The sequence below is a fragment of the Jaculus jaculus genome, chromosome 3, assembly GCF_020740685.1.
Source record: "Jaculus jaculus isolate mJacJac1 chromosome 3, mJacJac1.mat.Y.cur, whole genome shotgun sequence".
Classification (NCBI taxonomy): domain Eukaryota; kingdom Metazoa; phylum Chordata; class Mammalia; order Rodentia; family Dipodidae; genus Jaculus; species Jaculus jaculus.
The window spans coordinates 16,680,530-16,696,574 of NC_059104.1; the positions used below are offsets into that span (position 1 = coordinate 16,680,530).

The 16,045-nt window shown below is 46.9% G+C and overlaps 1 protein-coding gene across 1 annotated transcript in view; it reads left to right on the plus strand.

Annotated features, from left to right (window-relative positions):
- Abcc4 (ATP binding cassette subfamily C member 4) overlaps positions 1-16,045 on the plus strand; it is a 287,715-nt gene that overhangs the window by 106,036 nt on the left and 165,634 nt on the right. The window contains exons 9-11 of the mRNA XM_045145529.1: positions 4,440-4,541; positions 9,971-10,060; positions 12,462-12,653. Of these exons, the coding sequence (XP_045001464.1) occupies positions 4,440-4,541; positions 9,971-10,060; positions 12,462-12,653 (384 nt within the window). The remainder of the gene's footprint in view (positions 1-4,439; positions 4,542-9,970; positions 10,061-12,461; positions 12,654-16,045) is intronic.

The window sequence follows — 16,045 nt, forward strand, 5'->3', positions numbered from 1 at the left end:
TCCCTCCCCACCTCCCCACCTCCCCTCCTCCCCACCTCCCCTCCTCCCCACCTCCCCTCCTCCCCTCCTCCCCTCCTCCCCTCCCTCCCTTCCTCCCCTCCTCCCCTCCTCCCCTCCTCCCCTCCTCCCCTCCTTCCTCCCTCCCTCCCCTCCTCCCCTCCTCCCCCCCCCTCCCTCCCTCCCTCCCTCCCTCCCTCCCTCCCTCCCTCCCTCCCTCCCTCCCTCCCTCCCTCCTTTCTTTCTTTCTTTCTTTCTTTCTTTCTTTCTTTCTTTCTTTCTTTCTTTCTTTCTTTCTTTCTCCCTCATGTAGAGAGAAGGAAGGGTTGGCTAAATGTTCACAGACCCAAGAGGTTTATCTTGTTTTCTCTTTGTAAGGACAGACTTTGGAAGTGAGCAAGCCCGACAGGATTATAGGAGATTTTGTCTTGGCACCAGAGCGCTAAAGTCTGTAGTGACTTCAGCAGCCAGTTGAGTGTGTCTGTCAGGCCACCTTGTGCGCAAGGCTCCTTGGAGTTCTTTCTGCCTAACAGCCACCTGGAAGGAAGTCAGTCCTGTTGGCTCGAGTTCTGATGTCTGGTACTTTTCTGGGGACATGCTTGGCTGCTGTACTAGCAATTTCATTCCATCTTCTTCATCAGCCTGAATCCCAGAGAAGAAAGCCCAGCCACTGCGGAACGTTCCCAGGCTGTGCCATGTGGAATGGAGTCTCCCTGTAACACTGTTCTCCCCCAGACCTGCTGGTAATGGACAGATCCCCTGTGGATGTCTTCCTTGCCTTGTGCATGACTTCCTCCTCTGGAGGGTAGAAGATTTCTCTTCTTAGTCACGCATTAAAGTGAATATTGTGTCTTGGTAGCATGCGTAAGCTGAAATCACAACCTCATTTTGTCTAGACAAGCCCTGCCACACATGTGATCTTTGCATGTTCCTGTTCTTTCACATGGTGTGAGGCTGTTGTGATGTGCTTAACTGGTTTGACTAATTTAAGGCAGCCACAGAATTTTTTTTGTCCACATATCTGACATACAGGCTATGTGAGGCACATGGAGTTGAGGCCATGTTTGTGGGTATGAATGACTAAGTTGGTTTGCTCAAGTACTCCAGTGCCTTGTCTCTATCTACCTGTTTGCCTACCTACCTATGTATTGAGGCCTGTAGGGGCTGTCAGAGGCAGATTCCTAGGAGAATCATCACTGACATGGCCTGCAGGATGGGATAGGAGTTGTACTTAGGGCATCAAGGCAAAGGTGCTTTGGGGGTGTGGGTGTTAGATTTTGTGGCCTTATGCAAAGTCTTCCAAGATGGTGCTTATAACTAGTGGGCCATAGGGCCAGTGGGTTGGGAGGAGAATGAGAGTGATTTCTTCAAGGAGAAAAGGGACTTGGAAAGGGATCAGTTCTTCCAGAACAGGGAAGAATTAGCCCCTGGTTGGTGATAGAAGCTGTGGTGAGGCCTAGAGTGGAGTCCTCAGTCTAGCGCCTTGTCTGTCTTTCTCTTTGCTGGATGTGGCCTTGTGCAGGCAAAAATGGCAGTCCTCTTCTGCCATGGTTTTTCTTATTTTAATTAATTTATGAGAGAGGGAAAGAGAGACAGAATGGGTGCAGCAGGGCCTCTAGCCACTGCAAATGAACTCTAGATGCATGTGTCACCATGTGCATTTGACTTATGTGGGTACTGGAGAATTGAACCTGGGTCCTTAGGCTTTGTAGTCAAGCACCTTAACCGCTAAGCCATCTGTCCATCCCTATATGTTCTTACACAGCCAGCTGGTGGTGGAGTGGGGGATGAATGTCAGAAACTTTGTATCGGCGCCTTCTCATTGTCCAGAGGGGTTGCTTTTATAGTGATGTTTCCATTGAAGTCCATCCTGTCCTGTGACCGGGTCCACTCCTTATTACTCATTCCCTGCCCTCTCCCCCACCCCCCACGTGTCTCCTTGCTTTTCCTGAACAGTTTTCCTTCTGCTTTTGTGTCATGTGTTTATGTGTGTGCATGTGTGTGTGTAATCTAGGTTCCACTTAGGAGAGAAAAAAAAATGTAATTATTTGTCTTGGTTTGGATTATGTGGTTTAATGTAATCACTTCCATTTCCATCCATTTTCCTGCAGATGACTTAAGTTTCTTCTTTTGGATGGTTGTCTCAAACTCCAGTGTGTATTCACAGCTCACTCTTCTTTATTGTTCATCTGTTGACAGTTATCTGGACTGACTCTGTCACTTAGATGGTGTGGCCTGTGCTGTGGTAAACATGGGGTCTCTGTGGCATTTTGACTTCGATAATTCTAGGCCTGTACCAGGAATGGCATAACTGGGTCATATGCTTGTGCAGTCCTGGTTTTGGAAGAATCCCATACTTACTTATTTCCATATACCAATTTGCACTTCCTCCAACAGTGTGTAACGGTTCCTCCCCATCCACATCCCTGCTGACATTTGTTGATGTTTATTTTCTTTTGTTCATTTTTATTTATTTATTTGAGAATGACATTGAGAGAGAGAGAGGCAGAGAGAGAGAGAGACAGAGAGAGAGAGAGAGAGAGAACGGGTGCGCCAGGGCCTTCAGCCACTGGAAACAAACTCTAGATACATGCGCCACCTTGTGCATCTGGCTTATGTGAGTCCTGGGGAGTCGAGCCTTGAACTGGGTCCTTAGGCTTCACAGGCAATCACTTAACCGCTAAGCCATCTCTCCAGCCCTGATGTTTATTTTCTTAATGATAGATTTCTGACCAGGGTGGGGGTACTTCTTTAAAAAATATTTTATTTTTAATTTATTTATTAGAGAAAGAGAGAGGGAAAGAGGCAGGTAGAGAGAAAGAGAGAGAATGGAGCCGGGCGTGGTGGCGCACGCCTTTAATCCCAGCACTCGGGAGGCAGAGGTAGGAGGATCGCTGAGAGTTCCAGGCCACACTGAGACTTCATAGTGAATTCCAGGTCAGCCTGGACCAGAGTGAGACCCTACCTCGAAAAACCAAAAAAAAAAAAAAAAAAAAGAGAGAGAGAGAATGGGTGTGCCAGGGCATCCAGCCACTGCAAATGAACTCCATACATGTGGGCCACCTTGTGCATCTGGCTTACGTGGGTCCTGGGGAATCGAACCTGGGTCCTTTGGCTTTGCAGGCAAGGGCCTTAATTGCTAAGCCATCTTTGCAGCCCTAAGGGTAGTTTTAACTTACATTTCTTTGATGGCTGAAGGGGTTGAACTTTTTTTTTCATATATTTATTTGCCTTTTATATTTCATCTTTGAGGACTCTGTTCATACCATTTACTCATTTATTGATTAGATGATCTGAATTTTTGGCATTTAATTGCTTTGAGTCCTCTGTAGGCTAGCTAGCAATCCTCTGCTAGGTGAATGGCCCACCAGGACTTTGTCCCCATCCTAGCCTGTGTTTTCTCTTTGCTGTTTCCTTTTCTGTGTAGCTTTTCAATACCACGTGCCACGTCTTGCTATTACTTCCTAGTACGCTGAAGCGTTTGTCAGAAAGTCCTTGCCTGTGCCGCTATCTTGATGTCTTCTCTCTCTCTCTCCTTTTCTCTCACAGTTTTAGTGTTTCAAGCCTGGCATTGAGATCTTTGATCTATTTTGCATTTTCACTGTAGATGGGCAGGACTTTGGTTTATCAATTTAATTTTGCTGACCAGCTGCTGACTAATGTGTGTTATAGCAAATAGAGCAGGATGCGCCTTAGGAGGCCAGCTACTGAGGAGAAAACAACAACAAAAACCAAAAACCAGTGGTTGTAGAAAGAGGCTTACAAAGTATATTTCTAGGAGATAAAAACTAGAGCATGTAGCAGAACGTCATTTAAGTGATACTGACAAGTTGTGATACGTTGATTTGACGTGCAAAGGCAGGAGAAAGGCCTAGGGACCAAGAAGGGGCCTCACCAGAGGACCCAGTAGAAAACCAGTTTTCTTGCTGTCTGTGCCATGGGTTCCTTGTCCCTGCCTGCGCGTCTGGCCTGGAGTGGAGTCTGGAAGTCCCGGGAAGAACTTCCCTCCGTTCTCCTGGCATTTACAAGATGCTTGGCACATACTGAGGGTCCAGTTAGTATAGAGCAAATCATGCCCATTGTGAGAAAAATAAAATCAAATTGCAAAAATGTCCAACTCTACACCTGTCATGGTTTTCACTCCGGGAAGGGGCTGCTGCAGGCGTTGAAGCTATTAGAAAGGCATTGCCCTGTGGCTGGGCAGTCTGTGTATTGATAGCAATATATGAATAGGTACGTGAGTGTATTTGTATGCGTATGCATGTATGTAAGGGCCTGCTGATGCGTCACGTGTTGCGGCATGAACTGAGACTTTCAGTAGGATCGGCGAGGTAACCCTCAGGCCAGGGGAGGTTTTATATTGCGTACCCCACGAGGCGCTTGTTCTCACTTGAGCTTCTGTATCTGCGGTGAAAACAGTCCACCTTTCTCCTTTTCTCTAGACCTTCCTGTTGCTTGATGAGATACCTCTGCGCAAAACCCACGCTCCACCGGACGACAAAGCCATTGTGCACGTTCAGGACCTGACTGCGTTCTGGGACAAGGTGACAAACCCTCCTCAGTTCCTAGGGCATGTCTTCCAGTGACGTTTCATAGAGTGTTTTGACCATTTCACACATTGTATAAAAATGGTGGCTGGCTCGCCTGCTGTCTATATATATACATACACACACACATATGTGTGTGTGTATGTGTATATATATATATATATATATATATATATATATATATATATATAAATTTTTTGTTTATTTTTATTTATTTATTTGAGAGTGACAGACAGAGAGAGAAGGAGGCAGATAGAGAGAGAGAGAGAGACTGAGAGAGAGAATGGGCGCGCCAGGGCCTCCAGCCACTGCAAATGAACTCCAGACGCGTGCGCCCCCTTGTGCATCTGACCTTGGTGGGTCCTGGGCGAGTCAAGCCTCGAACCAGGGTCCTTACGCTTCACAGGCAAGCGCTTAACCGCTAAGCCATCTCTCCATGTTTTTGTGCAGACCCTGTGCGCATGCACACGGAGGCGAGGGGAGGATGTCACGCGTCCCCCTCCGTCACGCTCAGCTTTGGGTTCTGGAGACTGAGTCTCGCACTGAACCTGCTGTTTCCCGTCAGCCTGGCTGACCAGCGAGTCCCCGTGATCCCTGCCCCTGCTCCCCGCAGGACTGGGGTCACGGGCCTCCATGGCCGTATCTGGCTCTTTATGTGGGGGTTGGGGGCTGAACTCCAGCCTTCTTACATCTTCATGCTTACGCAGCAAGCACTCTCATCTGCTGAGCCATGTCCGCAGCCTCTAAAAAAATTCTTCAAACCAGAAGATTTGTGATCAATGCACAGTACATGTAACATTAGCTTAAAGTGTTTGAAAGGTTTTTTTTGTTTCTTTGTTTGGTTTTTTGATTTAGGGTCTCACTCTAGCTCAGGCTGACCTGGAATTCACTATGCAGTCTCAGGGTAGCCACGAACTCACAGAGATCCTCCTGCCTCTGCCTCTCCCAGTGCTGGGTTTAAAGGTGTGCACCACCATGCCCGGCTGAAAGTTGTTTCTATGTCATTTTCAAAAGAACATTTATTGTTTCTTCAGTTTGAATTTAATATCAATTTTTTTTTTTTTTTTGGTGTTTTCTCACAAGCATGAGGATCTGAATCTGATCCTTGGTGCTCACATAAAACTAGGGTACCACATTGTGCACCTGTAATTCCACTCTGTTAAGAGGAGACAGAAGGCTGGGGGTGGAGGTGCTTGCCTTTAATCCCAGCACTTGGGAGTCAGAGGTAGGAGGATCTCTGTGAGTTCGAGGCCACCCTGAGAATACATAGTGAATTCCAGGTCAGCCTGAGCTGGGGGAAAAAAAAAAAGGAGCCTCAGGGCTCACTAATTGAATTGGTGAGACCCAGGTTCAGTGAGAGACCCTGGCTCAAAAAATAGGTAGAAGCTGGGCGTGGTGGGGCACACCTGTAATCCCAGCACTTGGGAGGCGGAGATAGGGGGATGGCTGTGAGTTCGAGGCCAGCCTGGAACTACAGAGTTCCAGATCAGCCTGGCCTAGAGTGAGACCCTACCTCGAAAAAACAAAACAAAACAACAACAACAAAAATAAATAAATGAAACAAAAGAAAATATAGAAAGCAATTAAGGAAGACACAGTCCATTGATCTCTGGCCTCCACACGCATGTGCAGACGCATATGCATGCACACCCCACAAACGTGCATCACTGTGCTCTTGGCGCATGCAACTCCCACAGGTTTACAGCCCTGACTGTGTCTCTGTAGCTGCTTGGCTCATCCCAGCCCAGGACACTTACAGCATCAGTAGAAAGTGCCACTGAAATCCCTCTTCATGTCCTCAATCCCAGCACTGGGGAGGCAGAGGTAGGAGGATCGCCATGGGTTCAAGGCCAACCTGAGACTACATAGTGAGTTCCAGGTGACCCTGGGCTAGACCCTACATCAAAATCCAAAAGAAAGACGTGCTCTAGATGAGTGATGTCATACTAGATACAGCACCTAGGGGCACTGAATGCACTCAAGGGGTGCCAAACTCCACAACATTGGCAAATGGGCTGTTTTTTTTTTTAAGATTTTTATTTATTTATTTATTTATTAGAGGGAGAAAAATACATAGATAGAGAGTGGGCATGCCAGAGCCTCCTGCCACTGCAAACAAACTCCAGATGTGTTCACCACCATGGGCATCTGGCTCATGTGGGACCTGGAGATTCGAACCTGGGTCCTTTAGGCTTCGCAGGCATGCGCCTTAACCGCTAAGCCATCTCTCCAGCCCCGTCCTTCAGCTTTTTTGCACATAGCACTCTATCTGTTTCCCTGGCTTTGTACGAGAAATGTTAATATTCTTTGCTGGGATATCCTTAGGTCGGGTCCCGTGAGGTTCTGGGATGAGGGGAAGAGGCACAGACTTTGGAGGCTTTTGGAGAGATGCGAGGGTTAGAAAGAAGAACAGGCTGCGTGTTAGAACATACGTGGGTTCCATCACAAGGTCAGGTGGGTATCCAGGGAAGGTCCTCTCACCAACCCAGCTTGCAGTTAGACGCTCAGGCTCTGATCTCCCATTTGTGGTCCTGTGGGAGCGCTCATCTCCTCAGGGACGGATCGCTGTTTTCTGGTTGGCTCACACCCAGAGCGTGGCATGGTTGAGAATTAGGGACTCATCAGTGTTGGCACCAGCGAGAAGGAGGTGTACCTGGATTACTGAAGACCAAAGGATCGAACCCCCCCCCCCGAGCTGTTGAATGCTGCCCCATCTGGTGATCATAGAGCAGTGCACAGTCTTGAGACTCCAGGAGGGTGCTAACTCCTCAGCCCTAAGAAGAAACCGAGGTGGCAAGCGGGCTTTATATAGCTGTCCTTCCTTGTATGTGATGGCCCGTGGGGAGAAATTGAACTGAGAGATGTCTTCACTTTTGAAGAAGTTCAGCAGGCTGATTTGCCTCTGATGGGCTCTTGATTATTTTTTTGTGTGTGTGATCCAGAAGAACGTATCTCAGAGTGTGTTGTGCAGAACACTAGCCCTTTGAGAGGATGGCTGCCAGTTTTCTTTTGATAGCGTTGTTATCTGGATTCAGACAGGAGTTGGTGGTTATTACTCTACTCCCGATTTAAACCCATCATTCTCCTTATTTATACTTCTGCCTTTAAAAATATATTTTATTTATATTTATTTATTTGAGAGAGGGAAAGAGGCAGAGGTGTGGAGAGAGAGAGAATGGGTGTGCCAGGGCTTCCAACCACTGCAAATGAACTCCAGATGCATGCGCTCCCTTGTGCATCTGGCTTACATGGGTTCTGGAGATTCGAACCGAGGTCCTTTGGCTTTGCAGGCAAACGCCTTAACCACTAAGCCATCTCTCCAGCCCCAGTACTTCTGACTTTCACTTAAAGGGTAAATAGTTCAATGTCCTGATGGCCGTTGAGTGGGAAAAGGAAGTCTTCTCTTGGTTTATGGTTGTTGTTGATGTTACCTTGCTGTCGCTGAGGAAGGAGGTGTGACCAGAAACAGCCGATGGCAGGGAAGGATTTATTTTGGCTCACTGTCTCCAAGGGAAGCTGCCTGTTGGCAAGAAGCAGCAGGACAGTGAGATGGCCAGCGTTGGCCAGCTGGGCCCCTAAACTGCAAGGTGTCCCCAGTGACACACCCATGCCGTCCCCACCTCCCACGTTGCTGTAAGCTGGGGTCGAGTGTGAGGCGTCATCACAAACCACATGCCTAAACCAGCTACAGATCCTAATGTAAAGAAAGTTAAGGAGCAGGGGAGACGGCTTACTGGGTAAAAGCGCCTACTGGGCAGGCGCGACAGCTGACTCAGCAGCTCACGTGTGTGGCACCCCTGTACACCTAGGGCAGGATGGGACCGTCTCTATGTGGGGCCTGGGGATCCGAACTCTGGTCGTCAGGCTTCCACAACAAGCACTTACACACTGAACCATCTCCTCAGCCCCTTCAATTTCTTTCTGTTAGGATCTGTAGATTGTTTAGGCGTGTGGATTCTGACTGTACAAGGAGCATTTATGTCTTCCCCATTATATTTTAATTTTTGTTTTTATTTATTTATTTGAAAGGGACAGGCAGAGAGGAAGAAGGAGAGAGAGAGAGAGAGACAGAGAAGGTGTGCCAGGGCCTCCAGCCACTGCAAACGAGCTCCAGATGCGTGCATCCCCTTGTGAATCTGGCGAACGTGGGACCTGGGAAACCGAGCCTTGAACCGGGGTCCTTAGGCTTCACAGGCAAGCGCTTAACCGCTAAGCCATCCCTCCAGCCCTCTTCCCCATTCTAGACTGTACGCTGTCACACGCACCTGCACAGCTTGCATAGCAGGACTGTCTTGACCCTGCTTAGCTAGCATAGGTGACAAATACCACAGATACCAACAAAGAAAAGCTTTATTACTTTGATCCAGTAGTCTCCATTACTGCGCTTAATTTTTTGAGTTTTGTTCAATTTGAGTTCTGGCTGTAGTGTTGGCCGTACTTGAGGAGTTATTTCCTGCAACTAGCTTCACAATGTCTTCTTGTGTTCTGAGCATTCCGGAGAACCATTCTTTCTCAAATGTACATCGGTGACAATTCAAATGGTTCAGCCGGGGCTCAGCGTGCCACAGGCTCATGCTGCCACCTTGTGGGCGATTGGTGAAATAGCCTTAGTAAATCCACAGGGCACAGTGAAAATTTAGGAATGACTAAAAAAAAAAACTCTTAAATGGAATATTCTCTTCAGAATTTTTTTTTTTTAATTGGGGCTGGAGAGATGGTTCAGCAGTTAAGGCGCTTGCCTGAGAAAGACTAACGGCCTGAGCTCAGTTTCCCAGTACCCACGTAAAGCCAGATGCTCTAAGGGATGCATGCGTCTGGAGTCCATATGCAGCACCCGGAGGCCCTGGAGCGCTCTCTCTGCTTGAAAATAAATAAATATGAATATTTAGAAAATAAAGAATGTTGCTTTATTAAGTCAGAAAGAGCTGAGACGTTTCTGTTCCAAGAAGATTATCTCCTTGTTTCCATTGCCCCAATCCTGTGGGCGTGTAGAGCAGTATACATTTGGAAATCAGGGGGCCAGGGAATGCGTCTTCCTTAGACAGACTAAAGTTCACTTGAATAAGCTGAATTTAGGGGCTGGGGAGATGGCTGAGTGGTAAAAAAAAAAAAAAAAGTGGGGGGGCTTGTTTGGAAAGCCTGCTGGCCTGGGATCAATTTCCTGTGGGCATTCATTCATTTGTAGGTGCAAGAGACCCTGGTGTGCTCAAATAATGAGTGCATGCAAATAAATAAGTTCATTTAAACGAACTGATTCAAACCCCACAATGCAATGTGCTCGCTAGTATGCAACGTCTTAATGTAAGTAGGGGAGAAATACTCACTGTATTCATGTATCAGTAACTATAGCTCTGTTTTCTCTGCTTTTCAAGCTACCCATGTGACTTCGCTAAAATAGACACATTTTTATGCATCTTAATTTGCAGACATTAGAAACTCCAACCCTGCGAGGCCTTTCCTTTACGGCCAGACCTGGTGAATTGTTAGCCGTCGTTGGCCCAGTGGGAGCGGGCAAGGTAAGTTTTTGTTTATTTGAGACAGGGTCTCATGTAGCTCAGGAGGCTGGCCTTGAACTCACTACGTAGGAGAGGATGGCCTTGGATTTAGGACTGTCCCGCCTCCGTCTACCACAGTGCTGGGAGTAGAGGCATGTGCCACCACACCCAGGGAAGATAAATTTGTAACTCCTGCTGGCAGCTTCGTGAGTCCGGTACCCCATCCTATGCTCAGTTCTTGGAGTTGATCCCAGAGCTGGGTAGATCATCCTTTTGAGTCGGGGCTGTCCGGCAGCTGCTTTCTGCGGTGCACTGGCTGGGATATTGCTTTTGCAGTCAGGTTACCTGAACAAGGGAACCTGGGGATGGTGTAGTCCGTTTGCCTTGGTGTTTCAAGTTCTGTCCTGGGGAGTGTCCTCTGTAGAAAGTGGCCCAGTGGGAAATGTTTATGTGTGCCGAGGGAGGAATGACTGAGGAAGCAGAGGTTGTTGATGTCATAGTGGACCCTAAATGCTACAGGATGTCTGCACATTGTCCTTTTTTTTTTTTTTTATCAAAATGTTCCTTTTTTTATCAAAAAATATATTTTATTTATTTATTTATTTGAGAGAGAGAAATAGGGAGGGAGAATGGGCATGCTAGGGCCTTCAGCCACTGCAAATGAACTCCAAACACATGCATTCCCTTGTGCATCTGGCTTACGTGGGTCCTGGAGAATCGAACTGGGATCCTCTGGCTTTGCAGGCAAGTGCCTTAACTACCAAGCCGTCTCTTCAGTTCCTCACATTCATACCACTTATGGAGTCTGTCAAAACCGAAACAAGTTTAGTTCAAGTGCAGCCACACGTGATGTTGCACTTAGAGTGAAAAATACACCTCCAAGCCAGCCCCGGACACCTGTGTCCTCCAAACCTGCCCGGGTTCTGTGCAAGGCAGACAGGCAGATTGATTCAGCTCAGTGTTACAAGCACTCCGATATACATACACCAGACCTTCACACTCCTGGTCTTGGAAATTCTAAGTGTAGAAATTTAAATGTAGAAAGTGGAAATTATGGGGTGACCTTTCTTTTATTTATTATGAAGACTTTTTTTTTTTTTTTTAAGGTAGGGTCTCACTTTAGCCCAGGCTGACCTGAATTCACTGTGTAGTCTCAGGCTGGTCTCAAACTTGCAATGATTTTCCTACCTTAGCCTGCTGAGTGCTGGGATTAAAAGCATGTGCTATCATACCTGGCTTATGGTGAAGTCTCCACTACATTGGTTATATTATTTATGCCTGGCTATTCTGGAAGAAATGCATGCATCTGGCTTATGTGTGTCATGGAGAATCGAACCGGGATCCTTTGGCTTTGCAGGCAGACGCATTAACCACTAAGCCAACTTTCCAGCCAAATAAAGGATATGTGGAAATAGCAGTAGCTTAATTCAATATCAGATGTGTCAGATGTATGATATATGATATGTGTTTCCATACATATCCTTTTTTTTTTTTAAAGCCCATACTGGTCTTGAGCTTCTCAGGTACCCAAGGATGGCCTTGAAATCCTTATCCTCCTGCCTTTACCTCCCAAGTGCTGGGACTCCAGGTGTTTGCCACACAAATATTCTACATTAAATATAGCATCTCATGTAGCAATTCCATACAGCATACCATCAGGAAGGACCTCATTTGGGAGAGTAAATTTTTCTCATATCTATTTTGGTAATATGGTAATATTCTTTTTTTTTTTTTTTTTAATTTCTCGAAGTAGGGTCTCATTCTATCTCAGGCTGACCTGGAACTCATTATATAGTTTCAGAGTGGCCTTGAACTCATGGCAATCCTCCTACCTCTGACTCCTGAGTGCTGGGATTAAAGGCATGTGCCACCACGCCCAGTGGTAATATTCGTTATGAAACATGAGTTTACATTGGCTATGGTAATATTTATTTATTTGGCTTTCAAAGTAGGGTCTGACAAGCTCAGGCTGACCAGGAATTTACTAGGTAGTCTCAGGGTGGCCTTGAATGCATGGTGATCCTCCTACCTCTGCCTCCTGAGTGCTGAGATTAAAGGCATGTGCCACCATGCCCAGCTACAATTATTTACTTATTTTTATTTTGTTTTTTCGAGGTAGGGTCTCACTCTAGCTCAGGCTGACCTGGAATTCACTATGGAGTCTCAGGGTGGTCTTGAACTCACGGCGATCCTCCTACCTCTGTCTCCTGAGTGCTGGGATTAAAGGCGTGCGCCACTATGCCTGGCAACAATTTGTTTTTATACTTTTGATATTTACAATTTTTCACTGTAGCGTCGAGCGTTACAACTGCTTTCAATGTTTGTGACACCCCCCCCCCCCCGGGGTGACAGGCCGCGGTGCCTGCCGTGGCCCTTCTGCTGGGGGCGTCAACTATGCACGCGTGTCTGAACTCTCTTGCAGTCCTCACTGCTGAGTGCAGTCCTTGGGGAGCTGCCCCCCACGACGGGGCTAGTCAGCGTGCACGGCAGAGTCGCGTACGTGTCTCAGCAGCCTTGGGTGTTCTCGGGGACCGTGCGGAGCAATATTCTATTTGGGAAGAAGTATGAGAAGGAGCGCTATGAAAAAGTCATAAAGGCTTGCGCTTTGAAAAAGGTGAGTGGTGACTTGGTGTCATGCCCTTAAATTTTCCATGTGATATTGTTTGTTTGGATGATAAGATTTCAAGAAGTTAAGAGATTTAAAAAGAAAATTTTGTTGCTTATTTTTACTTATTTGAGAGCGACAGAGAGACAAAGAGGCAGATAGAGAAAGAGAGAATGGGTGCACCAGGGCCTCCAGCCACTGCAAACGAACTCTAGACGCTTGCGCCCCCTTGTGCATCTGGCTAATGTGGGTCCTGGAGAATCGAGCCTTGAACCAGGGTCCTTAGGCTTCAGAGGCAAGCGCTTAACCTCTAAGCCATCTCTCCAGCCCAAGACATTTTTTTAAGAGCTGGAGAGATGGCTCATTGGTTAAGGCCTGCAAAGCCTAACGACCCAGTTCAAATCCCCAGTACCCATGTAAAGCCAGATGCACAAAGTGGCACCAGCATCTGGTGTTCCTTTGCACCTGGAGGCCCTGAGACGCCCATTCTCTCTCTGTCTGTCTCTCTATCTTTCTGCTTGCAAATATATATACAAAAAAAAAATGATTTTCAATGGTATTATAAGACTTTAAGCAAACCTTTTGGGGACCTCCTCTTTCCCTATTGATGTTTTAGCTCTGTTGTGAAAATGACATTCACAAGGAGTTTGGTTCTGTTTTTTTTTTTTTTTTTTTTTTTTTTGGTTTTTCGAGGTAGGGTCTCACTCTGGTCCAGGCTGACCTGGAATTAACTCTGTAGTCTCAGGGTGGCCTTGAACTCATGGCAATCCTCCTACCTCTGCCTCCCGAGTGCTGGGATTAAAGGCGTGCGCCACCACGCCCGGCTGGTTCTGTTTTATACAGTTCTCGTTACTTTTAACCTTTTTTCCTCCCTTGAAGTGCTGGAAATTGAACCCAGGACCCTGCTCATGCTCGGCCAGTGCTCTACTACAGAGCTGTATCCCTCACACTTAAAGTTAAAAACTGGACAACTACAAAAATTTGCAAAGTAGAGAGGCTAGGGGCTGGGCGGATGGCTCAGTGTTTAAAGATGCTTGCTTTAGAAAGCCTGCCAATCTAGGTTTGATTCCCTAGTACCCACGCAGAAGGCCAGATACTTGCCCGGAGTTTGTATACTGTGCCAAGGGGCTCTTACACACCCTTTCTCTCTCTGTCTCTCAAATAAGCAAATCACAAAATATTTATTCATTTACTTATTTTATTTTTAGGTTTTTTTTTTATAAAATATTTTTAGCTGTGCATAATGGCACATGCTTAGACTGAGGTAGGAGGATGGCCATGAGTTCAAGGCCAGACTGAGACTACATGGTGAATTTCAGGTCAACCTGGGCTAAAGCACAACCCTACCTTGGAAAACCAAAAACAGAAAATGATTTATGTATCAAAGAGTGAGGGAGAGAGAGAAGAGAGAGAGAGAGAGAGAGAGAGAGAGAGAGAGAGAGAGAGACTGAGGGAGAGAGGGAGGGAGGGAGGGAGGGAGAGAGGGAGAGGGAGAGGGAGAGAGAGAGGGAGAGAGAGAGAGAGAGAACGGGCATACCAGGGCCTCCTAAATGAAATGTAAATGAACCAGATGCATGTACCATTTGTTCCTTTGGCTTTATGTGAGTACTTGAGAATTGAACCCATACCAGTCGTTTAAGCAAGTGCCTTTAACTGCTGAGCCATCTCAGCAATATTTATTTATTTATTTTTGTTTTGGTTTTTTCGAGGTAGGGTCTCACTCTGGTCCAGGCTGACCTGGAATTAACTCCGTCATGTCAGGGTGGCCTTGAACTCATGGCAATCCTCCTACCTCTGCCTCACGACCAATATTTATTTTAAAAGTCGAGGGCTGGAGAGATGGCGTAGCGGTTAAGCACTCGCCTGTGAAGCCTAAGGACCCCGGTTCGAGGCTCGGTTCCCCAGGTCCCACGTTAGCCAGATGCACAAGGGGGCGCACGCGTCTGGAGCTCATTTGCAGAGGCTGGAAGCCCTGGCGCGCCCATTCTCTCTCTTTCCCTCTATCTGCCTTTCTCTCTGTGTCTGTCGCTCTCAAATAAATAAATAAAAATTAAAAAAAATATATTAAAAAAAAAAAGTCGAGTGGCTAGCATATTGAACCCTCTTACACCTGGTGCCCCATTTCAACCTCAGTCCACGTGTGGCCAGTCTGCTCAACCCTGTGCGAGTCACTTTCTGGGTCCCCATTATTCTCAAGGGAATCCTGGGCCTTTTGTATTTCAGCTGTAAGGTTTTCATTTTTTTTATAGCTAAGAGAAGTGCTTTGAACAAAACCACAGCCAAGTTACTTTTGTTGTTGTTGTTTATTTGTTAAGGTCGGTTCTCACTCTGGCTCAGGCTGACCTGGAATTCACTATGTAGTCTCAGGGTGGCCTCGAACTCTCGGCGATCCTCCTACCTCTGCCTCCCCGAGTGCTGGGATTAAAGGCGTGCACAACCACGCCCAGCTCCAAATTGCATTTAAAGGAATGACAAGATTGTTCAAGATGGTCAGCTCTCTAGTCTATATAGTTCTTTTTGTGTGTGTGTGCGTGTGTGTGTGCGTGTGTGTGTGTGTGCGTGTTATGTTTATGTGCATGTGTGGAGGCCGGAAGAAACTCTTGGGTGTTGTTCAGGAAGACCACCCACCTCCTTTCAGACAGGGCCTCTGACTGGCCCACAACTCACCCATTAGGATAGATAGGCTACCCAGTGAGCCCCGGGGATCCATCGCCTTTTCCTGCCTCCCTGCCCTGGGATTATAAGTGTCCACCACCAGCCTTGACTTACTTATGTGGGCTCAGGGGATCACGTCCAGGTCCCCGTTCTTGCAAGACACAAGCACCTCACTGACTGAACAGCCCCTGGGTTGTCTCACTAAGCCTCTGACCTGCTGCTTCGAGTCTGTCTGCGCTCAGACTTGAGCCCTCCACTTGACAGTTCTTCCTCTCCACTTCATTTTCGTGGATGTTAAGAGGAAACAAAATGTTTTAAAGTTTCCTTTGTACATTGCACCATGTCACCAGGAGAAAGAGGAGTGTTTTCAGAAATGGCATCGCTCCCCGCAGAAAATGTCAAGATGAAATGTTTTATTAAACGCGATGATTTAAGTGAACTGGAAGGTGAATGATGAAAACTGATCCTACCTGTTAGGAGAATATAAGTGAGACCAGGACAGAAGAAAATACCAGGAAATTCTGTGTTACTCTCTTGGCTTATAAACCTTGGTGAATAAGAGTGCTAAAGGGCTCGCCACAGGCTGTCTTCAGTGCAGCCCGGACGTCTGACTGATTCCTTCTATGCTGTGGGGAAAGGCCAGACAGATTTTCAAAGGTGTGATGTTAAAGGATCTACAGCCAGCTTTGTGGGGAAAATGCAATTTCAGTTGAACAATGGCTTGACTATAATGGATTGAGTTAGTG